The sequence below is a fragment of the Amphibalanus amphitrite genome, unplaced genomic scaffold (assembly GCF_019059575.1).
Source record: "Amphibalanus amphitrite isolate SeventyFive unplaced genomic scaffold, NRLGWU_Aamphi_draft 000239F_arrow, whole genome shotgun sequence".
In the NCBI taxonomy this organism is placed as follows: Eukaryota; Metazoa; Arthropoda; class Thecostraca; order Balanomorpha; family Balanidae; genus Amphibalanus; species Amphibalanus amphitrite.
In genome coordinates this window covers 220414-245684 of record NW_024881734.1, presented here as the reverse complement: position 1 = coordinate 245684, position 25271 = coordinate 220414, and the positions used below count along the sequence as shown (strand labels likewise).

The 25271-nt window shown below is 47.2% G+C and overlaps 1 protein-coding gene across 1 annotated transcript in view; it reads left to right on the top strand.

The window, feature by feature from the left end:
* Window positions 1-13116: 13116 nt before the first annotated feature.
* The window catches only part of LOC122386074 (SR-related and CTD-associated factor 4-like), a 37685-nt gene continuing 25530 nt past the window's right edge, over window positions 13117-25271 (top strand). Inside the window, exon 1 of the mRNA XM_043374868.1 lies at window positions 13117-13740. Within this exon, the coding sequence (XP_043230803.1) occupies window positions 13711-13740 (30 nt within the window). The 5' untranslated portion in view covers window positions 13117-13710. The remainder of the gene's footprint in view (window positions 13741-25271) is intronic.

The following is a 25271-nucleotide window of genomic DNA, read 5'->3' as shown; positions in this document are numbered from 1 at the left end:
TTTCCAGGTCACTAGGTCATGACCTTCAAGGTCAAGGTCAAGGTCAAAGGACGGGGAACGCTCTACAGCCTAAAGTTACCGTCCGATTGGCTTGTAAATGCGAATCTGCTGTTAATGAAAATGACCTTGAAGGTCATTACCTAGTGACCTGGAAATCACTGTCAACCTGGAATCGGGGTCGGGGAATCGAATGAGACCATTTACAAGCCAATCGGACGGTAACTTTAGGCTGTAGAGCGTTCCCCGTCCTTTGACCTTGACCTTGACCTTGAAGGTCATGACCTAGTGACCTGGAAATCACTGTCAACCTGGAATCGGGGTCGGGGAATCGAATGAGACCATTTACAAGCCAATCGGACGGTAACTTTAGGCTGTAGAGCGTTCCCCGTCCTTTGACCTTGATTTTGACCTTGAAGGTCATGACCTAGTGACCTGGATATCGCTTTCAATCTGGAATCGGGGTCGAGGAATCGATTGAGACCATTTACAAGCCAATCGGACGGTAACTTTAGGCTGTAGAGCGTTCCCCGTCCTTTGACCTTGACCTTGACCTTGAAGGTCATGACCTAGTGACCTGGAAATCGCTGTAAACCTGGAATCGGGGTCGGGGAATCGAATGAGACCATTTACAAGCCAATCGGACGGTAACTTTAGGCTGTAGAGCGTTCCCCGTCCTTTGACCTTGACCTTGACCTTGAAGGTCATGACCTAGTGACCTGGAAATCACTGTCAACCTGGAATCGGGGTCGGGGAATCGAATGAGACCATTTACAAGCCAATCGGACGGTAACTTTAGGCTGTAGAGCGTTCCCCGTCCTTTGACCTTGACCTTGACCTTGAAGGTCATGACCTAGTGACCTGGAAATCACTGTCAACCTGGAATCGGGGTCGGGGAATCGAATGAGACCATTTACAAGCCAATCGGACGGTAACTTTAGGCTGTAGAGCGTTCCCCGTCCTTTGACCTTGACCTTGACCTTGAAGGTCATGACCTAGTGACCTGGAAATCACTGTCGACCTGGAATCGGGGTCGGGGAATCGAATGAGACCATTTACAAGCCAATCGGACGGTAACTTTAGGCTGTAGAGCGTTCCCCGTCCTTTGACCTTGACCTTGACCTTGAAGATCATGACCTAGTGACCTGGAAATCGCTGTCAACCTGGAATCGGGGTCGAGGAATCGATTGAGACCATTTACAAGCTAATCGGTCGGTAACTTTAGGCTGTAGAGCGTTCCCCGTCCTTTGACCTTGATTTTGACCTTGAAGGTCATGACCTAGTGACCTGGATATCGCTGTCAACCTGGAATCGGGGTCGAGGAATCGATTGAGACCATTTACAAGCCAATCGGACGGTAACTTTAGGCTGTAGAGCGTTCCCCGTCTTTTGACCTTGACCTTGACCTTGAAGGTCATGACCTAGTGACCTGGAAATCGCTGTAAACCTGGAATCGGGGTCAAGGAATCGATTGAGACCATTTACAAGCCAATCGGACGGTAACTGTAGGCTGTAGAGCGTTCCCCGTCCTTTGACCTTGACCTTGACCTTGAAGATCATGACCTAGTGACCTGGAAATCGCTGTCAACCTGGAATCGGGGTCGAGGAATCGATTGAGAACATTTACAAGCCAATCGGACGGTAACTTTAGGCTGTAGAGCGTTCCCCGTCCTTTGACCTTGACCTTGACCTTGAAGGTCATGACCTAGTGACCTGGAAATCGCTGTCAACATGGAATCGGGGTCGAGGAATCGATTGAGACCATTTACAAGCCAATCGGACGGTAACTTTAGGCTGTAGAGCGTTCCCCGTCCTTTGACCTTGACCTTGACCTTGAAGGTCATGACCTAGTGACCTAGAAATCGCTGTCAACCTGGAATCGGGGTCGGGGAATCGATTGAGACCATTTACAAGCCAATCGGACGGTAACTTTAGGCTGTAGAGCGTTCCCCGTCCTTTGACCTTGACCTTGACCTTGAAGGTCATGACCTAGTGACCTGGAAATCGCTGTCAACCTGCAATGAGGAACGAGGAATCGAATGAGGGTCTTTTCATCAAAATCGGTTCACTGGTTCTTGAGTTATTGCGTTCCCCGTCCGAATATCGAATTTTTAGTTTGATATTCGCGAATATCAATCTGCTGCTCAATTGATGGACGTACATTTGAACGCATTTTACTTAGTAACTGAACGAAACACACCAGTCCATCCGCGCCACGGTTCGCCGCGTGTCGCGTGGCCCTCGGCTTTGCGAACCGGCGGAGAGGGGGCGGAGCATGGGCGGAGCCAGGCGGCTGACATCATCGCATGTGTGACTTCACACTCAGCAAAATATTTTGCGCGGACCCGAACAGGGCACAGGGGTGCCGAATTCAGCGCGGACCTCGAATATCATACGAGATAGCCCGCAAAATTGGGTTTCCGCCTTCTTTTCGCTTTCGGTGCATCACTTGATCAGTTTTTACTTACGTAAATGTGTTGGATAAACGTTCCTGTTCAAGTGATTGAGTGCTTTGCGTATAGGTTACCTTTTTAAGATCATATTTCATCTTTTCAGGCGTCGCATTTTTTGCCATTTTTAATATGGGGAAACCCATAGAGAGACTTATAAGCGACCCTCCCCGGTCGCTAATCGGGAAGAGTTCCCTATTAGCGTTTTTTGCAATGGTTTGGCAAAACGCTCACTACAAATAAGTTAGTGAATATTGGGGCAGAAAATGACTTTATTTTAATAGAAAAATGAACGATCCCTCCGAAAATCAAGCCAGTAATACAGCGGCACCCACAGAGCGTGAGCAATGACGGTTCAAATTAAGGGGGTCGCTTATTAGGCACCTTACCCTATACACCAGTGGTCGGCAGGTCATTCGGGGTCGTGCCCCCTTTTTGGGCGCCAGGCAGGGCCATTACCCCCACCTACCAGACCCCATTGCTGACACAACCAAGTTTACTGAAATTCCATACCGTCCTGGAACTCTTTGGGTATTTGTGCATTTCCAATGCATCAAATTTAAAACATGACACTTCCTCCACAAAACATTTAATACCTATATCCCAGTAGCGGCGGAACACCTTCAATTAAGGGGGAGGGGGGGGGGGGCACTGCCGACTTTTGGTCCCATTCTTTCCATGCAACGCCCATAGGGCTAATGTTAAAATGCAAAAATCAAAGGGTGCACGGTGCCCCGGTGCCCTCCCCGTTCCGCCGCCTATGCTATATCCCATTTAACCCTTGTACGTATAGGGGCGGCGGGTGGTTTTTCGTTGAAAGCTCACGTAAAAGGCATTGGATCACGACCAAATTGTACCCTCGAGCCCATCATTTTTTTTACCAGCCCGGAAAATATCATGACCTGAGACCAGTTTTACCAACAGAAAAATAACCGCCTGCCGGAATTTTTGCCTCAAGACCGCTTCACATACGGAGCGTAAACGCGATGGGCTCGTAAGCGGATAGGGCTTTACCGTTTACGCTCCATATGTGAAACGATCTTTAGGCAAAAATTCCGGCAGGCGGCTATTTTTCTGTTGGTAAAACTGGCCTCTGGACCCATAATGACCGTTGGCTTATGAGCTTTTTCTGGAGATCATCTTGAGCCATAAAATCTCACTTCAAGAAGTTATAGCGGGTCCCGATTTTCTCGACACTTGTCATTGCCCTCTTGAATGAGACGGAATGACCAAGGACCTTAAAAATGGGCAGCAGCGGCTTCCTATTGTCACGGGTAGCACGCTCGTCTTTTTTATGCACAGCTCCATATCAGAGTCCGAGAGGCCGCGGGGGTCCGATCGACTCCTCCCCCTTACGTTAGCGGCTGTTGAAACGCCAACAGACGGGCGACGGTTAAAAGTTGCAGCTGCTTTTGTACGACTGTACGGAGGGGTGAGATGGTGAGGCGAGCAGATACGTGAAAATTGGTATCTAATCAGTGTGTGCTGTGCCTTTGGCCTGGGCTAATCTTTGAACCCTGGGATGCAACAGTCACGATGGCTCCATCACCGGAGCTACAAACTCTAAAAAGATAGGCTTTCTCAGAATCCCTCATTACCCCCACCGAAAGGGCTCCATTACCCCCAAAGGGGGCATGCCCCACCATTTGCCGACCCCTGCTATACACTGTGCCTATAAGAATGTTCGTGCCCTCTGTGAGACAAAAATCAAGACGCGAATAATAACCGCTCTTACCTGGAATGACGTATAAAGCACTCAGTACTCACTAATAACGTCGGTACGGCTTACGCAGTAGCGGCCGACCCTCTTCACCACCTGGCTCGACGTTGCTCACACTGCCTCGCGCACTGACCCTACACTCTACAGTCCATCTCAGCCGCTCAGCAGAGGCGGTCTGCAACACCGCGCCGGTCATCGCGTGCACCGTGCATGGTGGAGAGGTGCAAACTTACGGCCAGCGGGCGGTAACCGCTGGTATGAAACTCAGCGCATACCTACCAGCGAGGTAGGCGGCTGTGGTTCAACTTTCAGGTGAGGTCAGAGTCTTGTTATTGCCTCAGACCATGTGCAAGAGACCTCTCCTAGTGATGAGCGTACCGTGGCTTCATCGTACATAAACTCGATCTGCCGATGTCATTTGCATCTCTCGATTCTCGAGTAATAATAGCGATGAGATGTAGGTGCCTTGGAGCGAAGGTTAACGACCGCAGTCGCTGGCTGTTGTTGGTTGCAGTTCTTAGGTACCTACTTTGAAGTTCCTATTAGTTCCTATATGAGGAGAGAGAAATAGAGGATAGAGGGGTGAGTATGGGAATGAGACCGTCCGTTACCATACGGGGGACGCGTCCCCCCCAGTCAAGATATCCGGGGGAGGGGGGGAGTCACCTCCAAAAAAAAAAAAAAACACCCATGTCGACCACAAACCCCTGGAGGCTCCAATGGTTCATGGTCGACATGCAGGTCGGCCGACCTATACCACTGATTGATGTGCCGATGAATCCACGGATGTTTTTTTAGCACTAGCTATAAGGTACTTAACCCGCGCCCGGCTGGGGGTCCTGGATTTCCACGCCCTGCTGGGGGGGGGGGGGTGTTTGAACACCCCCCCCCTTGTAACTCGGCTCCTGGGCCACGTAGCGATACGCGGAAGGCGGCGTTCGAAAGAGCGTCAAAAATAATGACGAAATCACTTCGGTCAATTTTTTGGTCAGGTCAAAGGTCAGGTCACCAGAGGTCATTGAAGGCAAAATTTCGCCGATTTCCAGGTCAAATATCGAAAATTTCCAAAAAGCCAACGCATAACTCGGACACCGATAGAGCTACGGCGCCGCGGAAAAGCGCATTCAATAGCCCTATTAATGCCCTTTCTGAGTAATTCTCTCAGATTTGACCTAACGTCAACGGTTTTGCCTGCAGGGGGCAAAAACTGCAAAAAATAGCCGATTTTTTTCGGAAACAGTTTTCTGCAATAACTTTTGACCCAAGCCTTGTACGAGCTTACTTTTACCGGCATCGTGTTCCTCTCGTCAAGACGCATCGAATGAACTATAACTTGACCTTGAAAGGTCAACTTGAAAATTTGACCTCAGGTCAAGGTCATGACCTGACCGGAAAGGGTCATGTTGCATACCAGTCGATCCGTATCGTCGAGCTGAATACATCTAAGGCGTTTTCATCGCTCTAGCATGCCTCTATCAAAAGTTATTTGCGAAAAACTGTTAGATACCATTCGTGACCTAAGATGACCTCAGGGCATAAACAAGGGTCACGTACACCATTTTCATGTTCAGTGTGTCTAAACCACTTGTAATTTGGTGTTTGGGAGTGTTTATAATGTCTTTCGTCCAAAAGAGGCGCATTTCAATTTTCTCCCATTGACTTATAATGGGGAGGTCGCAAAATTGACCTGACCTTAGGTCATCGATATCAAAATTCTGAGATATACATTTTGTACATGCTGTTGCTCTTAGCAATCGCTGAAAGTTTCAAAGCGATCGGTCACTCGGTGTAGCTATGACAGACATTGAAACTAGTTATGAGGTGAGGTCACTTCAAGTGACCTGGTGACCTGACCTTGAATGACCTTGGTCTGAGATTTTCACAACATGTGTAGAATTGATGTATGATAAGGTGTACCAAAAACGGCGGCGCGGAGCGCCGCCGTTTTTGAGATATTCGCGAAAAACCACAAGGGGGGGTGTTCAAACACCCCCCCCCCCCCCAGCAGGGCGCGGGTTAAACGGCTTAGGTATGAGGTACCTAACCCAACCTAACCTACCGCTTGCTTTCTGTGCACTGCCTCATATGCAGGAAGCATTGATGAATGATGAGTGATCATGGATGCAAAACCCAGCTGTTGATCCTATGTGCGGCATTTTGAGTATGAGGCATGTTGGGTATCTGCTCATCTATAGCAGCGTCCGAAATCGATGAACCCCTGTCATTTTTCTCGCGTAGGAAAAAAGCGAACAACTTTTATTGGACAAACTTTGTGCCTACACGATTGCTTGATAAGTGATAAGTTGATAAGTGCAAGCTGCAAATGGCTCAGTAGTCAGTTCTGACCCTGAGGAGTTTTGGAAATGGGAAAAGTTTTTTTTTTGAAGTATGCGTTCGGCCCCGGCAGCGTCCAAAGCCACCTTTCCTGATTTGCCAATGTCGAAATTTACATTCATAGGCATTTTTTTTTAGTATGAATACCTGAAATCCTGAATGACAACAAACGTGGTATGTAGAGAACTCAAATGTTTTGTCAAATTCTTAATAGTTTGGTCGAAATTCTGGATTAAGATTTACGGTGTCAATTGATGTTCACATGACTGCCTGATTTATGGATTACAAGGTCTGTATATCTATGATTATTAGGCTCATCTCGTTAGCAATGTGCTAGCAATGTGAGGGCTAACTTAATCTAATATGGATGTTATAATTTAAGGGCAGCAACCCATTTCGCAATTTTTTTTTTTTTTTTTTTTTGCTCGGTCGGCCTAGTGCCATTCCCGAGCAGGGGGCAGTTACTCCGGCAATTTTCGCCGGGCAGCAAGTGTTACGTTAAACCGGTTTATGTGAACCCGGTAGCAAAAACAACGTGGGATCCTATCTTAATGTGGAACCAAAGCTAAGGGAGGTACTTACGTGTACAGCCAAAGAGCCGAGATGTCTGGAGTCGCAAACACAACAGTGGGAATGACTTTTATTAACAATACATGATAGACATGAACACTTGTGAGCTGGTGTCAGTGTAATGGAGCCGGGAAGCTTTCATCGCACTGACAGAAGGTATAAGACCTTCTAGGCTCCAGCCCCCCGGCGGGGCCTTGTTGTGGGGTGTAATGGTCGGGAGAAAAAGTCCTAAATAATAAAAAACCCGACGCCTAACGCAAAGGGCAAAAACCTCGCACCTAAGCCAAAACGGCGCGAGGGAAAAAGCCCTGTAACCGCGATTAATTAATGTGTGAGTTTGGGGGTGAGCCGGGAGACGAGGGCTCTGGTTAGCGTTTTAGGGGCGGCAGCCGCGGCCCTAACACGCTAAAGGCTCTTGATGATCCGAGCGTCGGCGAGAAAGACGAACAGAAGGTCGTGGATATCCGGATGAGTGTCGCCCAGGAGAGTCGGAAGGTCGAGAGAGAGTCCATGTGTGTTAATGTATTGTACTATATGTCTGCGGTGTTGGTGTAGGTGTGGGCAGTGGAGGAGGAAGTGTGAGATGGTATAGCGTGGGTGGTCGCGGCAGTGGTGGCATATGGGTGGAGGTGCTCTGTCCAGGATGTAGTTGTGGGTGAGTTGTGTGTGGCCGAGCCGGAGCCTGGCTAGGACTCTCTCTTTGATCCTTGTGTTTTGATGGGAAGAGTAGAAATGGCAAAGTTTCGGTTTAATGGAGAAGAGATGTGGTGTATGATCATCTATCCAGCATTTTTGGCGGTATCTCTGGAAGGCACGGAAGAGCGAAGACAGAAAATCCGGAAGGGGGAGAGCGAGATGATTTCGAGATGGGAGATGAAGACCTTCTTTGGCTAGCTTGTCCGCTTTTTCATTCCCCTGTATTCCAACGTGGGACGGAATCCACAGGAGAATGACGTGTTTGTTTTCATCGGTAAAGCCAATAATCATCTTTTTTATTTTATAAACGATTTCGTTTTTTTCCATTTTTCTGTGAGCTATTGCCTTTACCGATGAAGCTGAGTCTGTGCAGATCACAGCCTTTTCTATGTTTTTCGACGAGACATATTTGAGTGCTGAGTGAATGGCTATCAACTCAGCACTAAATATGCTATGGTCGTCGTGTAGCCTACTTGTTTTGTTATGATGGTCAGATGTGACAGCGGCTGCCGTCCTCCCGTCACAAACTGAACCATCTGTATATATGTATGCATAGTCTTTATGTTCTTCTTTATGCTCATAGAAAAGTTGAATGCTTTCTTCTTTTGTGACTTTTGATTTTGCCTCTGCGTACAGGAATGCAATATTCTCTATGGCTGGCAGAAAGAAAGAAGAGGTGGGTGGCCGATGAAAAATAGATGGAAAATCCAACTGGAAATCACTAAGTGTCCTTTCTATGCGATAGGCGATTATCGGGTATTTGAGTTGGGCCGTTGTGGGAGGGTCGTCCGTATATCGATTGGAGACAATGCGGTGCGAAGGCGAATAAGGGGACAAGAAAGTGCGCGCATAGAAGCGAAGGAGTTGGAGTTTACGGCGGTGAGAGAGAAGAGGAATATTACATTCTGGGTGGAGAGCCTTGATATTTGTGGTGCATTGGGCTCCTGTAACTATACGCAGGGCCTTATTTTGTATAACTTGAAGTGATTCGATCTGATTAGAAGCTATATCATCAAATAGAAAACTGTTGTAATCCAGGATAGGACGGATTAGGGAAGTGTATAGGTTAAGGAGGGTGCTGCGATCAGCACCCCAATCCTTTCCTGCTATACACTTAAGTATGTTGAGGCGCCTAGTGCAACGCATTTTAACGTCTTCAAAGTGATGTTTAAAGGAGAGTCTACTATCTAGTGTGATGCCGAGGTATTTGAACGTTTTAACGTATTTGATAGTTTGGTTCTTTACTTTAAGTTCGGTATCAAATTTAAAACGGGACTTATGGGAGAATATAAGTGCTACTGTTTTGCTGGGTGACAAGACTAGGCCCCATTTATCGCACCAGCTATTAATATCCTCCATTGCGTTTTGAACGGAGGCAAAAGCCGAGTCAATGTTTCTTCGCGTTACCCAAATGGCCACATCATCGGCAAAAATAGAATGCTTAAGGCTACTAGGTGGATTTTGAAAAAGGTCGTTAATCATAATAAGGAAGAGGGTTGGGGAGAGGACACTGCCCTGAGGGAGGCCGTGATCCTGATTAAGATTGGGAGAAAATGTGTTACCGCATCGTACGTTAAATGTTCTATCTTTGAGGAAATTAGAGATATAATGGGCCATGTGGCCGCGAATACCTGTCTTATGAAGTTTGATCAGAAGGGCTTGTTTATTTACTTTATCAAAGGCGTTTTGAAAATCAATGAAAACTGCAAATGTATACATGTCATTTTGGAAGCCCTTCTGGATGTCATCAATGAGGTGGACTATATTGTCTGCCGTGCAGCGGCCAGACCTAAATCCTGTTTGATGTGGAGAGAGGAGGTAGTTACCTTCTAGATATGCCCTAATCCGTCCATTGACCATATGTTCTGTCAATTTAGCAGCGCAACTGGTTAGGGATATAGGTCTATAACTAGAGGGGGAGGAGGGTGGTTTGGAGGGTTTAAGGATGGGGACGATGGTACTGTTTCTCCAGCTCTCGGGGTACAAATTGTTTTCCCATAGATTATTGATTACTATCAAAAGGTTTTCAAGGCCGGATTCAGAAAGGTTTTTGAAGAAAGGATAGGCTATCTGATCCGGCCCTACCGACGTTTCACCACATCGAGATATGGCGTGTCTAAGTTCGAACAAGTCAAAGTGCTTGTTATAATTTTCAGTATTTGCTGAGTCGAAGGAGAGGGTGTCGAGTGTTGTGTTAAAGCTGTCATGTTGTACTTGTGTGTATTGTTGAGCAGAAGATATTCGTGCGTAATGTTGGGCGAATTGTGTCGCAACTTGAAGGGGAGTGGCGTAGTGGGTGTTGTTAATGTAGAGATGAGGAATTTTGTAAGTTGTGCTGCGCCTTGTAGAAAAAACTCTAATTAGCGACCAGATTTTAGAAAGGGGAGTAAATCTATTAAAGTTGTTAGAGAAGGAGTGCCATCCTTCTTGTTTTGCTTTAAGTATTATTTGTGAAGCATCATATCGGGCCTTCCGGAGGGCATTTTCATGGTAATCGCAAATACATTTGTTAAAGACTCGTAAGGCACGCTTCCGCAGAGCTACAGCTCGATTGCAGTCAGCGTTCCACCAAGGGGCAGCTTTGTTTTCACGTGGGGGGTGGGTATGGGGAATATTTTGGTGAGCAGCAGCGAGAATCACGTTTAAAAAGGTGTTGATGTCAGGGGGAGGGGTGGGAGTGTGTTCATCTATATGTTTTTGAAAGGAGGCCCAATCAGCTTTCTTAAAGTTCCAACGAGGAAGAAATGTAAAATTGGCTTGTCCTGAAGGGACATTAAGTTGATAGTGAATGGGATAATGGTCGCTAAACAATGTATCATCTCCGACGTGTTGAGTGAAAAGTGTCGCGGTGTTAGTGTCTGTGAAGGCCAAGTCGATGACGGAGTGTATGACTTGACCTTGGTTGCGTCTGGTGAAAGTGGGTGTGCGGTTGTTAATGCAAATGAGATCAAGTGAATCCATTATCTTATCAATTAGTGTTCCGCGCGCGTTGTTCGTTGTTGAGCCCCAGGATCTGTGGTGGGCATTAAAATCTCCTAGTATTAGGCAGGGGTGGGGGAGCTGGACAAACAATTGGCGGAGTTCAGAGGAGGAAAAGCGGTGGCTAGGGGAAAGGTACAGGGAAAGGATGGCAAGGTCATGTTGCGCTATTTTGACTTGAGCTGCGACCGCGTTAAGCGTGGTGCGGAGCTGAATTTCGTGGTGCAAGAGGTTATTAGCAATATAAAGGGCCGAGCCGCCTCGGCGGGGTTTTTCATTTACGTTATTTGTATATAAAGTATATCCACGTATGTTAAAGTTGTAGTTAAAGGAATCTGAGTCCAGAAAATGGGTCTCCTGAATGGCGGCTATCAACGGTTTTTTATTTAATATATAGTTCTTGAATTCGCCCCAGTGGCTCACTAGAGAGGAAGTGTTCCACTGGAGGACGAATTCATCAGATCGATGCATGTTTTATGTGTGTTGAGTGTTAAACAGATTTTTCACGAGCAGCCGCCGCTGCGGCTCTGGTCTTCATCCCCTCTGACGGGGTTGGGGACGGGGCGCGTGTCGTGGCTCGCGGATGCTGAGTGTCTGCGTTTACATGCTGGCTCGCCGCTGGGGCGGCCTCATCCGTCTCTAAGTCGGCGGGCGGAGAGGCCACCGGACCCACGATTGTAGAGACGGTCTCTGTGTCAGAAACGTCTGAGTCCGCCCCTGTGTCCACGATACTGTCGACCCATGACTCCATCACCATGTTGCCGGTGCTGTTTGGAACCGATTCGTCGTCGCCGCGGTCGCACTGCGCCTGTCCCGGGGTGACAGCCGGAGGACCGGCCGACGTCTCCGTCTGCTTTCCGTCCGAGCTGAGGGGCGATTCAGTCACCCGCTCCGGCTCAGACGCGGGGGTCTCCACAGCCTCGGGCGCGCTCAGCTGTCGACGGACAGGGGCTTTCGGGGTGCGACTCTGGACCGGCGGGTTTTCGCGACTCGGTACGGTGTCGGTGAGTGAGGCCCTGCGTGGAGAGGACGAGAGCGCCGGATATTCAGAGGCACCTGACTCCGAGTAGGAACTCGGCGGGAACGGTGGAGGCGGGGGTGGTGGCGCCAGCTTGGCTTTGAGCTTATTTTTTTGGTACTCCCATGCGGGGCACATCCGATCCCAGGCTGGGTGCGGGCCACCACAGTGGCCGCACCTGTAGAGATCCCGGTCGCACTCATCGACCTTGTGGCCGGATGTGCCACACTTCAGGCAGTTCAGTCGCTTTGACCTGCAGGTCGTCTGGTTGTGGCCGAAGCTGCCGCACTGTCGGCAGAGGCGGGGGCTGGGCTCCCATTCCCTGACCTCCAAGATTTCATATCCCGCGTATATAGCCGGTGGGCAGGTAAGGCCCAGAAAGTGGATTTTGATCCTCGGGTTTGGGGTGGGGCCACGCGAGCGGAGTCGAGTGACGAGGGTGACCCCCTGCGGCCGCAGTTCGTGTAGGAGCTCCGTCTCGTCCATGTTTTTCAGTGATGGGGCAAATACAGTGCCGGCCACCGAGTTCAGTTTGGTGGCAGGGCTGGCGGCGACTTCGTTGCCGAGGAAAGTCTGGATCGAAAGGGCCAGCGAGGCCTGAGCCTTGTTTTTAACCCGGATTAGAAGAGATCCCGATCGGACTACCTTTGCGGTGACAACCGGGCCGATTAAGGTGTCGAGTTCTCGTTTGATTCGAAACGGTGACAGGCCCTGGAGGGACCGATCAGGACTAGTCAGGATGATAAACGACTGCCCGTCAGGCACGTCATCTAGCGGCTCCCAGCCTCGACCAGGCGAGCCCGGAGAGGAATCTTCGAGGAGGGGGCGGGTCAGGGGAGGGCGGGGGCGGGAGAGGGGAGGGGCCATGTTTAGAGAATGTAGATGGTTGGAAATGCGCCGAAAAAAGCGTGCCAAACGCACGAAGAGGGTTTAAAAAAAAAACGAGATCTCACAGGCGGCACACCCAAGAAACGAGTATGAAGGAAACTTTTGATGGAGAAAGGAGCAAATTAACAAAGCAGAGACGTAACAGTAAGGAGAGAACAAAGAACCTTACCGGTTTGTTCAAATCACGATTTTCCAGGTGGGAAAATGGCCGACACTAAACCGACGCGGACCGAGCGCGGCGCAGCACCGCCGCCGCCAGTATTCAGCAGAAATTCACAACGATGAGCGCCAAAAAGAGAATACCGAGAATGATAATTTCGAGAAAGTACTGGGAAAGCTAGCCACGCAACAACAATCGCTTAATATCAATATCTAATAAGCCTAAGAGCAAAATCGCACACGTGCGTCCGTGCGCAATGCGACGATTTCGCAATTCAATCCACAATCGTGCTCACGGTTGACGAAAGTGACGCAGTGTTGCTGGCGTGGTGTGTGGCCGTCGGCGGCGTATTGTGTGCATGATTGAAGTTTTTAGTGAATTTTGGTGTTAAATGTATGAGGCTCTGGTGAAAACATGTTTATTTAACATAAGGAACATCACAAGACTTGATTGAAATCAAAAAGTCAGCTTGACATTGTACTGGAAGAACGCGGGACGGTGGATCCGATTCGGTTGTGCTCAGGCCACCGAAAGGTTGTGAAGTGTGAACTTGGATTTTTCATATCAAAGTCACTTGCTAAATATAAAAATTGCACCATTTTCAGAACTCTAGATGTTATTGTATCAGAGTCACCTACTCAATTTGTGGTTATGAAGATTAAACTGGCCATGAAGGCCTCGTCAGTGTTGTTCGGCAAGTCAAAATTCTGCAAGTGCTTCAGACTTTCATGTGTTTTATATTGAAGACAAGATGGGCAATAGATAAAGTCCTTTGTTGATGCTTAGGACTGATTGTTGATTACTCATATTTGTATGAGTAGAAATGTGCCCATAATTTGCTAGCAGTTTGTAGTTTGCATTCATTTCTTTGCAATAGTTAGCACCTTCAAGAGCAGCCATGGATTTAGTCAAGGCATTCAATGCAGAGGTGAGTAGCAAACTGGTTATTTCATTATTTTGAACCTTTGGTGGCAATGTCAATTGGTGCCAATGGTGTTCATGTGTATGTATGTAGCCATGTTTTTATTTAACCACAGATAACAGTAGTACTGGATTGGAAACAGAATATTGGCAGTTGCAGTAAGAGGCCGAATGTTTTTATGCGACGGCGCCAAAATGGGATTCTCGCGTGCTTCTGGGTGGATAATTTGTGAGTTGTGTATTGCAATAAATCGTCATTTTTGTGTTTTGTCGTTTACATCTTGGTTTACATTTAAAATCGAAGCTACCAATGTTACTTTCATTTGCTTAAAAAATTAAAGTATTTCACTTTTAATTTGATTATTTAGAGGGCACAATGCGTGGTGTTTTCTTTTGAAAACAAAGTGTGGTGCAAAGCCTTACATACGTATAGGTACATCAACAATGGAGGAGGGGAATGAGCGGTAAAAACCTGCCGTTCTGGCTACAACCCAACGAACCAAGAGGAACAAAATATTAGAACAGGAGATGTCTCACATGCCACCTATTCGCTTTTCTCACCGAAACATCTCTACGGGCTCAGTGGGTTGGCGCCATGGGTCACCGTGACCCGGCTGAGTGAAATCAGGACTATTCCGCTGCATGTGTGAGCTGCATTTCAGAAAGGAAGATTTCGAAGATGATCGGTCATTTCGCACCGGCATGCAGAGACAGCGCCGTCGGCTCAAGAGCGACGCAGTCCTGTCAGTATTGACCAGCGTGGATTACGCGATGCCCCCTGTGCACGAGCGGCCAGCGAAACTAGCCATGGCATCCGCACGCCACTCACACCAGAAGCAGGTTATGAAGGACCAGACCGATGCGTTCTTCACGAATGACAATGTCAGCTATCAGGTGGCAACTACAACTGGTCGAGTGTACGACAGTTCCTGGAGAATACGGCGGTACTCCGAAGTCGAACTAAGGGCCTCAGATGGTGGTCACTGGTCACGTTTCAGCCCCGCCGACGCCTCCGCCCGAATGGCACCATCAGCATCACAGCAGGAGTGACAGCAGGATGGTGCTCTTGTCATCCAGGAGCCAGTGGCCGCGGTGGCGAAATCCACTGAAATGGAGGACCTGGATGACAGCGCCAAGGCCTCCCTGGGACACAGCTCTGGCGCCTTGGCACGCTCGGCCACCAGGCGTAACAAGTACGATGCCTCCGCCAGCCTGTTGATCTATCTTGGGGCTACGCCGCTGGAGGTACGACTGGAGAAAGACGAGGAAGACATCGACCTCACCGTGAGGATCTGCCATATTTGGAGGCAACTGCCGAAGACGGAAGCTAACAGGAACCAGCTGCTGGTCTGCGATCAACCAAGAAGTGACGAAGATAGTCGTAAACCGGGATGTCGAACTGACCGGAAGTCGTTTGCAATGATAGCCACGACGTCCTTAGGAGCATCCTTCCAGAGATGTATGCGACGGTTTTCAATCTACTCGTATTTGCTGGAAAGTGTGGAAACATGGTAACTGATATGTGAGGCAGACACTCAAGACAGTGCTGTCCATCGAAAGTCAGGAAGCAGACACCCCAGCGGCAATCGGGTTGCACCCAAGGTGCAACCCGATCGAGGAGCGACAAGAGGCCAAGGCTCAGCAGGGTCAAGAAGATGTAAGGCGGGGAAGTAAGGTCGCTGATGAAATTGGGATGGCAGGCGAAGCGAAGTGACACTTGAAGGGGTGTTTTGTGACGTTGGTTTGAATTGTGACGTTTGGATGGTTCGTTGTGACAGGACTGGTGTCGATTAGCATGTAAATAAAGAGATCAAACTCCCATGTACAAGTACTTTTTGTGGATGAGAATGGGAAATCATTATAATCAACTCAGTGGCATACGTTCCCTCACCACGGTGAGGAAAGTGTAACCAGCAACGTTTAGTAAAATAAATTGTCATTATGCAAAAATGCAGCAATAAACACGAGCACGGCTAGATTGCTTCTTTATAAGTTTCATTCACATAAACCAATTTCTTTTTTGCCTGTGTGAGAAGATATCGAAGTCTGGACACGAAATATTCGGTTTTGTTTTCGGCCTCTTACTGCAGCCACCGGAATCCTGTTTCCAATCCAGTACTACTGTTATCTGTGATTTAACGTATCTTAATGACTTATTCACTGTTCTTCACCTACCATTGTCTGCCACCTGCATATCATCATCACTGTTTGCACAAGGAGTTTCAAGAAAATGTTTTACTTTTATACACCACTGCAGGCTGCATGAGGCTGCAATGTTTCAATCCACTAAGCAAAATAAATAAATGTCTGAGACAAATTGCACACTAAGAAGACATATTATGACACTGCATAACCATTCTAATTCATATTTCCTGATTCAGTGTGTGATGCCTGTTTTGATACCTACCTGCTGAAACTCAAACCTCCTGGTGCTAAGACAACAGTGTTTATTCTGGCTTTAAGTCATCTGTTCTAGAGTCCTCATATGGTGAGCAGCCCTGAATGGCCTTTTTCTTATCTCTCATCTCACCTCAACCCATTTCAACACAACTTATCTCAATTCATCAATTGGAGCTTTACTTTTCATTTTTGGAATATAAATGAATGAATTAGTTTGCTAGTGGCACATATTGCACCCTTGTAATCTTCAACCTGATTTGCTGGTCAGACATTGTCAAATTAATTGAAGAACCATTTGACCTGATGATTTATTTATTTATTTATTTATTTATTTATTTATTTATTAATTCAGATAAATCACCAACAAGCTCATGGCCCACTAACAGGTGAAGTCATATCACAACATAAAATACACACACAAGGTGAACACTAACATGGAGACACACTCACTCATTTCCAATAGATGACACTTAAAAATACAGAGATCCATAAAACAGCCTTAAATAAAATGATATAATATAAAAGAACGCAGAAAAATAAAACAAAAGTAAAAGGAAAAAAGCAATAAGAAATAGTACAAATAAACTTTAAAATCTCTAAGACACGGATCTAAAAGGCATGTTCCTGCAGTGGGCCACCGAGAATGATTTAAAAGAGCTAAAAGTATCCGACATGAAATCCACCTGAGGATTCCTGGCGATAAAATCATTTGCTTGTGCCGCCAGTCTAGTAAAAGTTCCTGTCTTTACCATCGAAACTTGAGCAAAGGGCACATTAACCCGCGCCCTGCTGGGGGTCCTGGATTTCCACGCCCTGCTGGGGGGGGGGGGTGTTTGAACACCCCCCTTCTAACTCGGCTCCTGGGCCACGTAATGATACGGAAAAGGCGACGTTCGGAAGAGCGTCAAAAATAAGGAAGAAATTACATCGGTCACTTTTTTGGTCTAGTCAAAGTTCAGGTCACCAGAGGTCATTTAGGGCCAAAATTCGCCTATTTGTAGGTTAGATGTCGATAATTTTCAACAAATCGACGCACAGCTCGGAAGCTACTAAAGCTACAGCGCCGCGAAAAAGCGCATTTGATAGCCCTATTAACGCTCTTTCTGAGCAATTCTCTCGGATTTGACCTACCGTCAACGGTTATGCTTTGCCTGCAGGGGGCAAAAACTGCCAAAATAGCCGATTTTTTTAAAGCCTTTTTTCTGCAATAACCTTTGACTCAAACTTCCACGAACATTCTTTTACCAGCATCGCGTTCCTCTCGTCAAGACGCATCGAATGAACTATCACTTGACCTTGAAAGGTCAACTTGAAAATTTGACCTCAGGTGAAGGTCATGACCTGACTGGTAAGGGTCAAATTGCATATCAGTCGATCTGTATCGTCGAGCCAAACACAACTAAGGTGTTTTCATCGCTCTAGCATGCCTATATCAAAAGTTATTCGCGAAAAACAGTCAGATATCATTGGTGACCTGAGATGACCCCAGGGACATAAAAAGGGGTCTCGGGTGCCATTTCCATATTCAGTGTGTCAAAGACACTAGTAATTCAGTGTTTTAGAATGTTTATAATGACTTCCGTCTAAAAAAGGCGACTTTCAATTTTCTCCCATTGACTTATAATGGGGAGGTCGCAAAATTGACTGATCTGACCTTAGGTCATTGATATCGAAATTCCAAGATATACATTTTGTACATAATGTTGCTCTTATCACTCGCTGAAAGTTTCAAAGCGATCGGTCACTCGGTGTAGCTTTGGCAGACATTGAAACTTTTTATGTAGTGAGGTCACTTGATCTGACCTGGTGACCTGACCTTGAGTGACCTGGGTCTGAAATTTTCACAACATATGTAGAAAAGATGCATGATAAGGTGCGCCAAAATGGCCGTTTTTTAGATATTCGCGTAAACCGCAAGGGGGTGTTCAACCCCCCCCCCCCCAGCAGGGCGCGGGTTAAACAACTGGACGTTCCGTGTCGGACGACGTGGTACATGTAATGCGAACGAGGCTAATAAAAAAAGACGAGTCGATCCGTCCAGAGTAAATGCTTTTCAGGAATAAAAGATCGAACAGAGTGCGTCGCGCCTCGATTGATAAAACATGGAAGAAGTGTAAAAGATGACGGTATTCCAAGCAAATTAATCTGTCCGTGCCATCGGCCCGAGCTGCTAGCCACCTAAGGAATTTGTGCTGGACTCGTTCTAACCGTTTTAAATGACTTTTGGCTGCGCCAGACCACACAACACTACCGTATTCAAGAATAGATCGGACGATCAGAGCCTTCTGATCGAGTTTTTGTCTGGGCAAGCCGGTATGGAAAGATCTGAATAGCTGTGCGAGGGCTCTGTTTGCTTTTGCTATTGAACTGGTAATACCAGTATAACACCTTTTGGGGCGACTAACGGAGCGAGCGAGAGGGTGGGCCATGCACGTGCGAAATTTCGAGGGGGTACCTCCACCTGACTTGTGCACGGCACCTTACTAACCGGTCTCTAGCGATGTGCCAAATTTGAGCACAATCGGCCCAGCCGTTCTCGAGATCTGGAAGCGGCACTCTGCACGTGCGCACGTGCAAAATGGGTCCCAACTGACTTGTGCACGGCACTTTACTAACTGGTCCCTAACCGTGTACCAAATTCGAGCGTCATCGGTCCAGCCGTTCTCGAGATCTGGAAACGACCCCTGCACGTGCGCACGTGCAGCAGCACCCCAACTCTGGCACATGGATATGCAGTGCCTAGTGGGTGCCTACCCACATGCCAACTTTCAGCGCAATCGGCCAAGTAGTTACCGAGATATTGCAACAATTACAAAACTGACACCTCCTCGTTTTGCACGTGGCACGTGCATAAGGGGTCACCCACATGCATCGGGAATAGTCCAATACTTGGTAGAAGGAATGAAGCTACCCTACAAAAATTACCGCGTGTAAATCGGTCAAGTGGTTGCTGAGATATAAAACGTTAGTTTAGAGTGCAGCACAATTCCAAGATAGCGAACTTCTGCGACACGCTGAGGGGGGAAACTGTTGACAATGTAGGTATGTAGGATGGGTGCTCTTTTGAGAGTGATCGTAAACGAAAGGCACTTTCTGAGCGTTGAGAGAAAGACACCAATCGGTGGACCATTTGCAAATGTTGGTGAGGTCGGTTGGAAGGAGGCCGCAGTCAGCAGGAGTTGAAATTTGTTACGGAGCGAGCGAAGCGAGTGGAGTCTTACGTAGAATAACGGGAATTTCTGAGCATGATTTCTGAGGTCACGATTTTGCGACGCTTAAATCTCAGCAACCACTTTGACTTGACCGATTTACATGAGGTAATTTTTGTAGGGTAGCTTCATTCCTCCTACCAAGTATTCCCGATGCATGTGGGTGACCCGGCACGTGCATAAAACGAAGAGGTGTCAGTTTTGTAATAGTTGCAATATCTTGGTGACTACTTGGCCGATTGCGCTGAAAGTTGGCATGTAGGTAGGCACCCACTAGGCAATGCATATCCATGTGCCAGAGTTGGGGTGCTGCTGCACGTGCGCACGTGCAGGGGTCGTTTCTAGATCTCGAGAACGGCTGGACCGATGGCGCTCAAATTTGGTACACAGTTAGGGACCAGTTAGAAGGGTGCCGTGCACAAGTCAGTTGGGACCCATTTTGCACGTGCACACGTGTAGGGTGCCGCTTCCAGATCTTGAGAACGGCCAGGCCGATTGTGCTCAAATTTGGCACATCGCCAGAGACCGCTTAGTAGGGTGCCGTGCACAAGTCAGTGGGAGGTACCCCCTCGCAATTTCGCACGTGCAAGGCTCACCCTCTCGCTCGCTCCGTTAGTCGCCCCAAAAGGCGTTATACTGGTGATTACGGAGCGAGCGAAGCGAGCGGAGTCTTTCTTTAGATTAACGGAAATTTCTGAGTATGAGCGGCCGGCCGGCCGGCCGGCCGTGCGGACGCTTTTGCGAGGCTTATATCTCAGCAACCACTTGACCGATTTACACGCGGTAATTTTTGTAGGGTAGCTTCATTCCTTCTACCAAGTATTGGACTATTCCCGATGCATGTGGGTGACCCCTTATGCACGTGCCACGTGCAAAACGAAGAGGTGTCACTTTTGTAATTGTTGCAATATCTTGGTAACTACTTGGCCGATTGCGCTGAAAGTTGGCATGTAGGTAGGCACCCACTAGGCACTGCATATCCATGTGCCAGAGTTGGGGTGCTGCTGCACGTGCGCACGTGCAGGGGTCGTTTCCAGATCTCGAGAACGGCTGGACCGATAGCGCTCAAATTTGGTACACGGTTAGGGACCAGTTAGTAGGGTGTCGTGCACAAATCAGTTGGGACCCATTTTGCACGTGCGCACGTGCAGGGTGCCGCTTCCAGATCTCGAGAACGGCTGGGCCGATTGTGTCCAAATTTGGCACATCGCTAGAGACCGGCTAGTAAGGTGCCGTGCACAAGTCAGTTGGAGGTATTCCCGCGAAATTTCGCACGTGCAAGGCCCACCCTCTCGCTCGCTCCGTTAGTCGCCCCAAAAGGCGTTATACTGGTATAGGTAGTTCAGGAATACTTCTATCAATGCTGGCATACCCATATCCTACACCAATTTTTTCTCGGAGGGAAAATGAATTCTTAAATTAAGCCTTAACCCTCGCCGGCACAGGCTTTTTTGCGTCCTTCGACGGCACAGAGGGGGGGGGGGGGTTGATACGACCCCCCTCGCGTTTGGCACCTGATCGAGCTGGAGCTTCGCGGAAAAAAACGACCGTGTATCCCGTGACTAGGGGAAGCCGATGATGCCCAATTTTAAGGTCCTAGGTCATCGGTTGACATTCCAGGTGAGGTCAATGACCCAAAAATCGGGGAAATCGGGACCTGTTAGAACGTCATAAAGTGTAGTTACTATCAGGTTTTATCACGCGAAAAAATGGCCCATTGCACAGTGGGGATTTTTCCGATCTAGCGCTGCTTAATTCCAAAAATCTTTTTTGGATTTTTGTTTATTTTTTGTGTCAGTGAGGCTCAGAAATGTCTGAATTTTTCATATATGTCATTTTTTTATCTGTATGTCCACAGCAAGACTAGGAAAAATGCGCCCAAAGTTCACACTCATGCGTGATTACTCAATGGGCTCAGTAAGCCCCGAAAGTATAGCTCAATTTCATTGTCCTGTCCTGTTGGTTTTATTCTTGCGAGGTCTTAAAGTTGCATATCTTCTGAAAGGCACCTTTATTAGGAATGGAATGGCAAACAGAAAGTATGCCATAACCTTACTAAGGTCACAAAAATGCCATTTAAAAAAAAAAACCCTTACAGACACCATATTGAAGGAATTGTATTCTAAATAAATGTAGGAAATCAACAATGTTTTCCACACTTTTCCACTCCGAAATATATCCTATCGAATTCGCCACTTTCTCCTGCACAAGACAACGCCTAGTTTGGCTGCCGAAACTTGCCTGAACACTGAATATTCACATTAGAGTATCTTAAAGGGACCCTCCCACCTTAACATTAGTTTTGAGTTGAGATAGCCAAGTTTGCGGCCAGGCTCAGAAACCACCATTTGTCCTGGTCGCAACCCCCGCAGCTTTATGGTGTTCAAGAAATTTCTTCCCTTTACTTGCAGGGTGGGACCAGCGTGGTCCCTATCTCTTAACCATTACGGGAATCTGATGACGTCATCAGGCTTTCGAACGTCCGTTAAATGTTTGACTAAAACGTTTTGTAGCACGCGGTGGTATATGCTGCGTTGCGCGCAACAAATGCCGCACTTTTAAATAAAGTCGCTAGGAACAGCGGAGATCCCAAAAAGTAAACAAAAGTAAAAGTCTTATATCTTGAAAACCGGTGAATATTTTTCGGTGAAATTTGGTAGATATTCGTTTTCGCTCTTTCTGAACCGAGCGACATCACTTTCATGCCAATTCATAAACTTTTTTGAAGGTGGGAGGGTCCCTTTAATACCCCACTCTAGGAGCGCTAGGGCAAACAGCACGATATAGGTATGTTCCGGACATAGGCGAATAATTTTACTTCATGATTTATATGATGCATATTTTCTGAGACACATTCATCATGAATAGGATGACAAGCGTAAATTATACATACCGTAACCTTATTAACCCTCGCACTTGTGGGGAGGGGGAGGGGAAGGGGTCGGATAAAACCCCATGTGGTTTTCCGCAAATTACTCGCGCAAAAAGCGGCCGATCACGGCGAAACTTTCGGTGCCCTCGAGATCATCAATTTTACATCTAACCTAAGAATTTCATGACTCTGACCCAACTGACCTTTGACCTGTGGCATATTTCTCGAGACCATGTTTGGCCGGAATCGCGATTCGGCGTATGCCAGCTCACATTATCCGCGGTTTCCAGTCTTTTTGTGGTTTCAAACGTTCAAATATGTGAAATGATGTTGGTGCCATGCATTATGGTGGGTGTCAAGGTCACGTGAAGGTCAAGTCAAGGTCATTGACCTTTGATGACCTTGGTTCACTTTTTCGAGTTTTACTTGTTTCTAGGGTAGTTTTTGGTGCTGATTTCGAATTTAGCAACCATTTGAATATTTATGAAGTAGTTATGGTGCCTTCGTACCATGTTACGAAGCTGTCAGTAGTAGGTGACACCTACTATGGATGGCCGGCAGGACGCCTACTGGTTGATCTGACCTGACCTGACCCGACCTGGCCTAAATGCATAAAGGCATCGTCTGTGATCAAAACTAACATGAAATTCGTGATCAGCACCCCAAAATACCCCGTAACACCCTAACTTTACGAAGTTTCAAGAGGTCTTGATTTCCCAACTTTAGTTGGGTCATTAAACTGACTTAAAAAGTCAACTAATGACCTTGGACTTTGGAATTGGATATATTCGGCCTCATCTCGTCATAGGCAGCACGCTTGATTTTTCCGCGAAGCTCTAGCTTGATCAGTGGCCAAACGGCTGAGCCGGGGGTCCAATTGAACCCCCTATACTATGTTGATTATGCACATTTACAGGTAACATTCTCATCAGAACACACCAGCCAACATCTGTGCACAATCTGGCTACAATACTACCCATGGTTTGCCCTCTACGAATAAAGACGTGCTAGATCGGAAAAATCCCCACTGTGCATTGTAACGAAACTTTTAGTATCGTTGGGTTACTCAGGCAGCTTTACACATACCCTGAAAATTTCATGACCCTGGGCCAGATCACCTTTGACCTGCTTATCAAGACGGTACCAGGCCGGTATTGCAGTGTGACCAAATTGGTTTAGCGTTAGGGGGAGGATGTATAAAAAAGTCGTACGAGAATGTCACTATTTTCAAAAAACTCGTCTTCAGCCTCATTTTAGGTGCAGTTTTTACAGATAATGTGGGAAAAAGACGATACCTGACGTCAAGTTCTGGTGGAAAGTAAAAAAAAAAAATATTGTCATTAAAGATGTAAAAAAACGACATTGCAAGCGCGACAGTACGAGTATGACGGTGCGAATCGTACATTGGAACATTTTCAGTCTTTATTCCTACACTAGGTAGGTATGCTTTTACGACAAAAACGTCGTGATGATGTAATTTTAAAATTTCTGAGGATGTCATTATCCTTTCATTGGGGGTGACTTTCCCCGCAACATCACCAATTTGGCCACACTGCGGTATTGCGATTCGGCGAATGTCGTTGCACATTATTCGTGCGTTTCCACACTTTTTGTGTTAAATAGACAATTGTTCGCATGTGAAATGCCGCAGAGCTGCTTGTCGCATGTATGATAGGTGTCATGATAGGTGATAGGTGTCATGGTCATTGACCTTTGGTGATCTCGGGTGACTTTTTCCAAGTTAACGACTGTTCGGGTAGATTTTGGAGCTGATTTCGAATTGATTACTCTTTTGAACATTTAACACGCGCACCGACGGGGGGCGCCCCCCCCCCCCCCTGAGGTTTTTCGCGAATAGCGGGAAAACCGCGGAAATTTGGTACGACTATTCTCTCATCGATTTTACAAATGGTGTGCAAGTTTGAACCTCCTAACTTTTAAGGTCAGGTCACCAGGTCACTTTGAATGACCCAACCTCAAGTCACTTTTTTGCAACTTTGTCACCGTGCCAGAGCTACAGTAGATGTCGGAGGCCTTTGAAAGTCGCAGGATGTTATTAGGTCATTAGTAGCTACAATTTTTATATCTCGGAATTTTGATATCGGTGACCTAAGGTCAGGTCAATTTCTCGACCTCCCCAATATACCTAAGTCAATGGGGGAAAAATCAACTCCCTGTTTTTATCACTAAAACGGGTCGGAATGGCCCCATATACCATACATGACTTCATATACGATCAAACTTCACTACCTTGAGGTCAGTTTTGCTGTTGGGTAGCTGTAAGGTCATGTGACGTCATCAAAGGTCACCAAAGGTTTTTTTGCCAATAACTCCGTACAGAAACTAGATACAGCCGCGCGGATGGTCTCATTGTGTTCAGCTCGTCAAGACGCATCGAATGATATACATGATGACCTCGAGGTCACGTGACCTGAGATCAACCTTTGACCTTGACGTTTCGAGGTCAACATATATATCATTCGATGCGGATTGACGAGAGGATCACGATGATGCCCTTAGTTTGTTCCTATCTTGACTAATTCGAAAGTTATTCGAGAAAAACTCTCCATATCTAGCGCCGCCATTTTGACTTTTTGGACCCCTGTGACGTCATCTTTGACCTGATCTGAAAATGACCTTAGTAAAAATTGTAGACCTTGTCCGTGCGTATCCGATGCCGTTTACCGCTTGTCGCTATCTTGCTTCGTTCTCGAGATCTCAGGGGGGGGGGGGGGGCGGTCATCCGCCCCCCCCCCCGTCGGTACGAAGTTGGCGCAGACCCCCGTCGGTGCGAGTGTTAAGAAGTAGCTTTGGTGCCTGCTGCCTATGCAATATGTTGCGGAGCTGTCGGTGGTGCTGTATACCAGACCTACTATGGATAGCGTGAGAGGCGCCTACTGGTTGGCCTGACCTGACCTGACCTGACCTGACCTGCCCCAAATGCATGAATACATCATCTTTGATCAGAACTAATACGAAATTCGAAATCAGCACCACGAAAGCCCGATAACAAAATCACTTGAAGTTCTAGCAGCCCAGGTCCCGATTTCTTGACTT